The sequence below is a fragment of the Myotis davidii genome, unplaced genomic scaffold, assembly GCF_000327345.1.
Source record: "Myotis davidii unplaced genomic scaffold, ASM32734v1 scaffold613, whole genome shotgun sequence".
Lineage (NCBI taxonomy): Eukaryota > Metazoa > Chordata > Mammalia > Chiroptera > Vespertilionidae > Myotis > Myotis davidii.
Window position 1 is genome coordinate 77,597 of NW_006284622.1, and position 9,130 is coordinate 86,726.

The 9,130-nt window shown below is 38.2% G+C and overlaps 1 protein-coding gene across 2 annotated transcripts in view; it reads left to right on the forward strand.

Annotated features, from left to right (window-relative positions):
• The window catches only part of ZNF570 (zinc finger protein 570), a 37,841-nt gene extending 31,429 nt beyond the window's left edge, over positions 1 to 6,412 (forward strand). For both annotated transcript variants that reach the window (XM_015557317.1, XM_015557320.1), the window contains exon 5: positions 3,686 to 6,412. In XM_015557317.1, coding sequence (XP_015412803.1) covers positions 3,686 to 5,040 — 1,355 coding nt within the window. In that variant the 3' untranslated portion in view covers positions 5,041 to 6,412. The remainder of the gene's footprint in view (positions 1 to 3,685) is intronic.
• The last annotated feature ends 2,718 nt before the right edge of the window (positions 6,413 to 9,130 follow it).

Genomic DNA, 9,130 nt, shown 5'->3' on the forward strand with positions numbered 1-9,130 from the left:
TTATAATCCAACATAGCAAAAATAAATCCTACTTTGTCATGATGTATGATCTTTCTGATGTACTGCTGATGTACCGATTTGCTAAGATTTTGTTGAGTATTTTGGCGTCTATGTTCATGAGGGATATTGGCCTGTAATTCTCTTTCATTGTGTTGTCTTTCTCTGGTTTTGGTATTAGGGTGAAGCTTGCTTCATAAAATGAGCTTGGAATTGTTCCTTCCTCTTGAATTTTTTTGTAGTATTCTGAGGAGGATAGGTTTTAGTTCTTCCTTGAATGTTTGGTAAAACTCCCCTGTGAAGCCGTCTTGCCTTGGGCTTTTGTTTGCTGGAAGCTTTTTGATTACTGTTTCAATTTCTTCCATAGTTATTGGCCTATTGAGATTTTTAGATTCTTCCTGATTAAGTTTTGCAATGTTGTATTTTTCAAGAATATGTCCCGTTCCTCCCGGTTGTCTAGTTTGTTGGTGTAGAGTTGTCTATAGTATTTTTTTTACAATCATTTGTATTTTTGTGGGGTCTGTGTTATTTCACCTCTATCATTTCTGATTTTGTTTATTTGGGTCCTCTCTCTTTGCTTCTTGGTGAGCCTGGCTAGAGGTTTATCCATCTTGTTTATCCTTTCAAAGGACCAGCTCTTGGTTTCATTGATTTTATGGGATTTTTTGTTTTGTTTTTTCGTCTTGATGTCATTTATTTATGCTCTGATCTTTATTACCTCCTTCCTTCTGCTCACTCTGGGTTTTATTGTTGCTCTCTTTCTAATTCTTTGAGATGTAGAGCTAGATGATTTACTACCATTTTTTCTTGTTTTTTGAGGTAGGCCTGTAGAGCTATAATCTTCCCTCTCAGGACTGCTTTCATTGTGTTCCATAGGTTTTGGCTTGTTGTGTTTTCATTGTCATTAGTTTCTAGGATGTTTTTAATTACTTCTTTGATCTCATTGGTAACCCAATCAATACTTAATAACATGCTATTCAGCTTCCAGGTTTTGAGTATTTTGGGTTGTTTTTATTGTAGTTTATTTCTAATATTATGCCATTGAATTTGGAAAGACTTTGTCACAAGATGTGGTCTATCTTTGAAAATGTCCCATGGGCACTTGAGAAGAACGTATATTCAGTGGCTTTGGGGTGCAATGACCTGAAGATGTCAATGAAGTCCATCTGATCTTGTGAGTTATATAAGATTGCTGTTTCTTTGCTGATTTTTTTTTTTTTTTTTTTTTTTTGGCAGCATCCATGAAGCAGTGGAGGTGAGCACACGTATTACAGGTAGAAAATAAAATACAGCTGGGAGTTACTGTGGGGATATTCTGAGGTGGGTCTCTTGTAGTCAGCAAATATTTGGGTCATGTTGTTTTATCCACTCATCACTCAATGTCTTTTTGATTGGAACATTTAGTCCATTTACATTTAAAGCTATTATTGCAAGGTACTTGTTTATAGCTATTTCTATTTTGGGGCCTGTTTTCTTTCTGAGCTTTTTATTTCTTCTTTTTATACCAGTCCCTTTAGCATTTCTTGCATTGCTGGCTTGGTTGTGATAAACTCTCTTATCCTTTTTTTGTCTGTGAAGCTCCTTATTTCCCCTTCAATTTTGAATGATAGCCTTGCTAGATAGAGTATTCTTGGATTCAGTCCTTTTCTTTGCATCACTTTGTAAATTTCCGTCCATTCTGTTCTGGCCTGATGTGTTTCTGTTGAGCAATCATTTGATAATCTAATGGGAGATCCCTTGTACCTAACTTTCCATCTCTCTCTTGCAGCCTTTAAGATTCTCTCTTTGTCCTCAACATTTGTCATTGTAATTATGATTTGCCTTGGCATGGGTCTTTTCGGGTTCATCTTGTTTGGGACTCTCTGTGCTTGTGTGACTTTTTTCTCCCCACCTCAGGGAAGTTTTCTGATATTATTTCTTCAAATAGGTTTTCTTTTTAAAAAAAAATATTTTATTGATTTTGCACAGAGAGGAAGGGAGAGAGTTAGACAGTTAGAAACATCGATGTGAGAGGAACAACGATCAGCTCCCTCCTGTACACCTCCTACTGGGGATGTGCCCACAACCAAGGTACATGCCCTTGGCCGAAATCGAACCGGGGACCTTTCAGTCCGCAGGCTGATGCTCTATCCATTGAGCCAAACCAGTTAGGGCCAAATAGGTTTTCTAACCTCTGTTCCTCTTTCTGTTTTCCTGGCACCCCTATTAATTATATGTTGTTTTGTTTCATGTTGTCCTATAGTTCCCTTAGGCTTTCCTCTTGTCTTATAATTTTTTTCTCTAATTGCTTTCAATGGTGTTTTTTATTGCAGCTATATCACCCTTCATTTCTTCTTGGTTCTTACATAAGTTATTGAATTTTTCATCCATTTCTTTTTGATTCTTACATAAGTTGTTGATTTTTTTCCTCCATCTGGTTTATGCACTCTACGACCCTTAATCTGAATTATTTTTCTGACATTTTGCATGCCTCTGTTTCACTTAGCTGCTTTTCTGATGAGTCCTAATCGTTTTCCTTTGGGGGTTTCTTTGTCTACCCATGTTTGATCTCACCGACATACCTAGATGTTGTGTCGTTCAGGGGCTGCTCCTTGGGTGGCTGTGGCTCCTCAGGCTGCGGTTGCTCCTCCGGCGGTTGTGGTAGCAGTTGCTCCTCAGTTGGCAGCTGCTCCTCTGATGGGTGCGTTTCACAGCCGTGGTGTCTCCTCTGGCTGGTTGGGGAGGCTTCTCACACAGCTGATGTTCCTCAGACAGAAGGTGTGCTGATCACAAGGCTGCTGTTCCTTGGATGGGTGCGGGATACACATGCAGCTGCTACTCCTTGAACTTGGGCAGACTGCTCACGTGGCTATTGTTCCTTGAATGGGGGCTGGCTTCACACTGCTGTTGTTCCTCTGATGTGGTGGGCTGCTTGTGGGGCTACTGCTCCTTGGCCTTGGAAAGGTTGATTGCAAGTCTGCTGCTCCTCAGATGGGGGTGGGCTGCTGGTACTGCTGCTGCTCTTTGGATTGGAGTGAGCTGCATGCGTTGCTGCTCCTCCTCTCCAGGTGTCTGGTTATGTGGTTTGCTCTCTAGCATTTTCCAGGGGAACTCTCCCCTTCCCAGCTGCAAACTGTCTCACCAGCTGAATATACTTCGCCAATTTGGGGGTGGATGTTATCTGTTTTAGCTGCTCATTCTATTTGCTCCAGGATAAGCCTTGGGACGTGTCTGCCTATTCTGCCGCCATTTTGTCTCTCCTCTACTTTTTTTCTTGACTGATTACTGTGGTTAGAACTTGCAATACTGTGTTTAATAAAAATGGTGAAAGTGGAGATCTTGTCTTGTTCCTGATCTTAAAGAAAAAGCTTTCAGTTTGTCACCATTGAGTGTGATGTTAGCTGTGGGTTTTTGTTATGTTGTCTTTATATTGAGGTATGTTCCCTCTGTTCCCACTTTATTGAGTTTTTATTCTGTATTTCTTCTTGACTTGAGATTTACCTGCTTTTTTTTATAATTCTAAACAATCCTCCCCAAGTTTCTGTACAGCCTATTTTTAGTTTTTATTCTTGCACACTTTAGAACTATGAAAGCCAGTCTTCTGGTTGGTTTTATTTGCTATTTAACTTACATAGTTCCTTTTATGTACTTGCATAAAAGTACCTCCTGGTACATAAAGAGGAAACATGTTTTTCTTATTATTTTTCAGGCTGGGAATCTGTGTGTGAGAGTGAAGAATTAACCCCAAAGCAGGACATTTGTGAAGCACAGTCATCCCAGAAGATAATAGTAAAATTTAAAAGCTGTGGTCTTGAGTACTCCAATTTGAGAGAGGAATGGAAATGTGAGGGCCATTCTGAGAGGCAACCAGTGAATCAGAAGTCATATTTCAAAGAAGAGACAATTACTAATGAAGGAGCCCTTATTTATGAAAGAGGACAAGAATATAACAAATCTTGGCAAAGTTTCCGTCTGAACACACTGCTTCATACACAACAGATAGCTTCAAAAGAGGAGAAAGAACATAAACATGACACACATATGAAAGGCTTTAAAAATAACTTAGTGGTTATTAAACCCAAGAATATATATACAGAGAAGAAACTTTTGAAATGTAATGACTGTGAAAAAGTTTTCAGCCAAAGCTCATCCCTTATTCTTCATCAAAGAATTCATACTGGGGAGAAGCCCTATAAATGTGTAGAATGTGGGAAAGCCTTTAGCCAGAGATCAAATCTTGTTCAACATCAAAGGATTCATACTGGAGAGAAACCCTATGAATGTAAGGAATGCAGGAAAGCATTCAGTCAGAATGCACACCTTGTTCAACATCTGAGAGTTCATACTGGAGAAAAACCTTATGAATGTAAGGTATGTAGAAAAGCCTTCAGCCAGTTTGCCTATCTTGCTCAACATCAGAGAGTTCATACTGGAGAGAAACCCTATGAATGTATTGAATGTGGGAAAGCATTTAGTAATAGATCATCCATTGCTCAACACCAGAGAGTTCATACTGGTGAGAAACCTTATGAATGTAATGTGTGTGCGAAAGCATTTAGCCTTCGTGCATACCTCACTGTACATCAGAGGATACATACTGGAGAGAGACCCTATGAATGTAAGGAATGTGGGAAGGCCTTTAGTCAGAATTCACACCTTGCTCAACATCAGAGAATTCATACTGGAGAAAAACCTTATAAATGTCAGGAATGCAGGAAAGCATTCAGCCAGATTGCCTACCTTGCTCAACATCAGAGAGTTCATACTGGAGAGAAACCCTATGAATGTATTAAATGTGGGAAGGCTTTTAGCAATGATTCATCCCTTACCCAACATCAGAGAGTTCATACTGGAGAGAAACCTTATGCATGTAATGTTTGTGGAAAGGCTTTTAGTTACTGTGGATCCCTTGCCCAACACCAGAGAATTCATACTGGAGAGAGACCCTATGAGTGTAAGGAATGCAAGAAAACCTTTAGGCAGCACGCACATCTTGCTCATCATCAGAGAATCCATCTTGGTTTGTCACTTACACCTAATTCTGTCAATCACCAAGTCCTATAGATCTATTATAAATATTTCGGGAATTTATATATTTTTCTCTATCTTTAATGTCACCCTAGTCCATTTCACCTGGATCATTGCTGTAGCTTTTCTAACAGGCTTTCCTGTATCAATTTTGCTTTCCTTAAATTTATTTCTCATCATGCACCCAAAATTATATTTTTTAATACATACATTACTGCCTCTAATGAAAACTTTTTTGGCTTATTATTGTTAATCTAACATCTACAGTCTTTAAAATTTTCAATGAGGTCCTTTATTATCTGGTTCTTATGGACCTCTCAGCCTTATTTTATTTTAGTTTTCCTCTCTGGGCACTAAGCACTTCCCAGGATGAAAAGCTTAGATTCTAGAATATTATAGCTCTATCACTACTGTGTGTTATGTGGCTTTGAGTAATTTGCTTGACCTCAGGGTTTTCTTTAATTTCAAAATAGGGATAATAAAGGACACAGTAATTTAGAAAGGTCTGAAGTTAAATAGTGTATGTTGTAAATTGATACATATTAAGTAAGAATTTTGCATGTAAAGTACTTCATGCAGTGCATTAAATATAGCCCACATTCAGTAAATGATAGCTAATCTTTATTGAATGCCTATTTTATTCATTAGGCATTGTTCTACATAGTTAACATATATTAACTCACTCTTCATATCGGAAACAAGTAGAACATCCCTGGGAAGCAACCTAAAAATTTTAGAACATAAGTGAAGTCTTTGTACTCTAGGTGAGTAATCAATATATACACAAAAAGTAGTAGAAATATAACACTTATAACCAGTTTTAGGAAGTTTCCAGAGAGAATGAATTGGATAAATTTAATTAAAATAAAACAAGTATTTACTGAGAATTACAGAGCTTACATTTAGGTAAAGAAAAGAATAGAGGATCACAACTCTAAGCAATAACAAAACAATATCCATAAACCTAGAAATTCATACTGTCCCATAAAAAGGCACCAGGCCCAGGTAATTGTATGGTTGAATCTAGTTAATTTCAAAGCTTTAAACTTCCATGCTGTAGGAAACAAGCATAATATTTAGAAATATTTTTATCCAGTGATTATAAAATTGAATTTAAGAGAGGACTTAGAGAAGAAAACTACATATATATGTATTTCATTCATTCAGTGAATATTGGATAGCTACTATTTGCTAGGTACTTACACTATTATAGGCATGAGGAGACAATGATGATCAATACGAAGACCATGTTCCCTTAGAGTAAAATTCCAGAGGCTGGAAGTGTTAATACATAAATATAAGCATAGTTTTCCACACTCAGAAGATGGAAGAATAATGAAGTAAATTAAGAAGTATTATATAGTCTATACCAGTGATGGCGAACCTATGACACCCTTGTCAGAAGTGACACATGCTCATTTTTTGGTTGATTTTTCTTTGTTAAATGGCATTTAAATATATAAAATAAATATCAAAAATATAAGTCTTTGTTTTACTATGTTTGCAAAGTTTTCTAATCCTTGCTCCTCCTCTTGTCCTCTGGCACCCCTATGTATGTATGGTACTTCGTTTCATGTTGTTCCAAAGCTCCCTTAGGCTCTCCTTCTGCTTTCCATTTTTTTCTCCAATATCTGTTCATGTTGGGTGTGTTTCTCTGCCCTCTTTTTTAACTCACTAATTCGGTCCTCCACTTCTTCTAGTTTACTGTTTAAACCTTCCATCATGTTTTTTACTGTAGCTATACCATTCTTTATTTGCTCTTGATTCTTACATAAGTTGTTGATTTTCTCATCCACCTGGTTTAGAAACTATGACCCTTGCTCTGAATTCTTTTTCTGACATATTGCATGCCTCCATTTCCTTTAGTCACTTTCTGGCGATTCTTCCTTTTCTTTCCCTGGAGGGTGGGGGTTGTTTCTTTGTCTCCCCATTTTTGCTATCTCTTTCTGGCCCTGGGAATCCTGCTTGTGGTTTGAGAGGTTGAAGACCCTATCAGCGCAATGGTCTAGAAAATGTTAGCCCAGAGGCTAGGTGTGCCTTGAGTCTTTCACAGCTTTATTGTCTCTGCTATGAGTTGTATCCCCTTATTCCACTGATATGATCCTTCAGTTGTCTGCTTCAGATCCTTGGGGTGGTGGGAGTGCATGAAAAGTTCCTCTGATGTGCAACTACCTGTGAGGACCCATAGCCCTCAGGCATGCAGTTCACTGTGCAGCCCGGCACCCATGTCAGGGTGGCACCCTAGGTCCCACTGGCAACACACTTTTGCAGCATGGTCCTGTGGCCTCTGGCTAGGTACACTGGGTTGCTTCAGGTCCCCCAGAAGTGCTTTCCTATGGCCTAGAGTGAGGTGTGTGCTGGGTTGCTCTGGATAGCCCCTGCAGGACTGTCCCAGGTGGCAGGGAGAAGTGGGTTCAGGTTGCAGTGTGTTGCACTGGCAGCAGGTCCTGGTGCTGGGGGTGGAGTGAGTGCTGGGTGACTTTGGGTCTGGTTAGCAGCACAGTTCTGTTATCCAGGGTGGGATTAGGGCACAGGGTTCCCCTAGCTTACACTCACTGTGGGGTCTTGGAGCTGGATCCTAGGACACTGGGTCCCAGCATGCTGGTGAGGAGGCCAAGTGCAGGAGCTCACTCTGGTTGTGTGCACTCCCTGCAGACATTTGGGAGCTTGACAGCAGGTACTGTGCCACTTACTTCCAGGGCACGGTGGTGGTTCCATGTGGGATATAGCTGGCAAGTGGCATTTTCTAGGCATCCTCTTGAAAATTGTCTCCTTAGCTGTGTCTAATTTCTTAATTCAAAGTGGATGTTCTCCAATTTAGTTGCTTTCCTGGCCTGGCCCTAGGAGGAGGTGCACAACACTGCTGCCTATTTGGCTGCCCTTCTGCTCTTTTTTAAATTAGATTGTTTGCCTTTTTGGCGTTGATTAGTATGAGTTCTTTATACATTTTTTATATTAATCCATTATCAATGCTTGATTTTATATTATATTTATATGTAATATAATATATTTATAATATATATTATGTTTTATATTAACCCAGTATCACTGGTGAATGTTTTTTCCTTCAATATATTGTCTCTGGTTTTTTGAAACTTTTCTTTGCGGTGCAAATTTTTTCATTTGATGTACAAATCATTTCATTTGATGTACTTTCATTAGGTTTTTTTTTGTTAGTATCCATTGGCTGAAGAGATATAAGAAAAATATTGCTAAGAGAAATGACAGAGATTATACTGCCTATGTTTTCTTTTCTTTATGGTTTTGATTCTTACATTTAAGTCTTTAATCCATTTTGAGCTTATTCTTGTAGATAGTGTAAGAAAGTGGTCAATTTTTTTGCATGAATCTAAACACAATTTATTGAGTATACTGTCTTTATCCTATTTTATGTTCTTGCCTCCTTTTGGAAATATTAATTGGACATATAGGTGTGCATTTATTTCTGTACTCTCTATTATGTTCCATTGATTTCCATGTCTGTTTTTATGCCAGTATCATGCTGTTTTGATGACTATGGCTGTGTAATATATTTTGATATTAAGTAACATGGCATCTCTAATAGGTTTCATATTTGTTCTAGTTTGATGAAATACATCATTTGTATTTTTATAAAAATTGCATTGAATCTATAGATTACTCTGAGTAGTATGGACACTTAATAATGTTGCTTCATCTTATACATACGCACAGTATGTTTCTATTTATTTGTATCTCTTTCAATTGTTTTCTTCAGTATTTTACAGGTTTTCAAGTATAGGTCTTTTATCACCTTGTTTAAAATTATTCTTACATATTTTGATGCAATTATAAATGGGATTATTTAGTTAGTTTCCCTTTTTGATATTTCATTATTGGTGTATAAAAATGCAGCAAGTGATGTCAGAGGGATGGCAGCACAAGAGGTCCCTTTGGTCTCTCCCTTTGAAGTCACAACAATTTGAACCGCTATAATTCATCAAAAGATTCCCTGCTCAACACACAAACACATATGACAGTACAGCCATTCATTGAAACATTTGAAGGTGGGTGAGTGGAAGTAAACTGGTGGAAGAAAGGGAGAAGAACTGAGACAGTGCCACATATACAGCCTGAAGCTCATTGCATTTCTTGGAAGAAGGAAGGA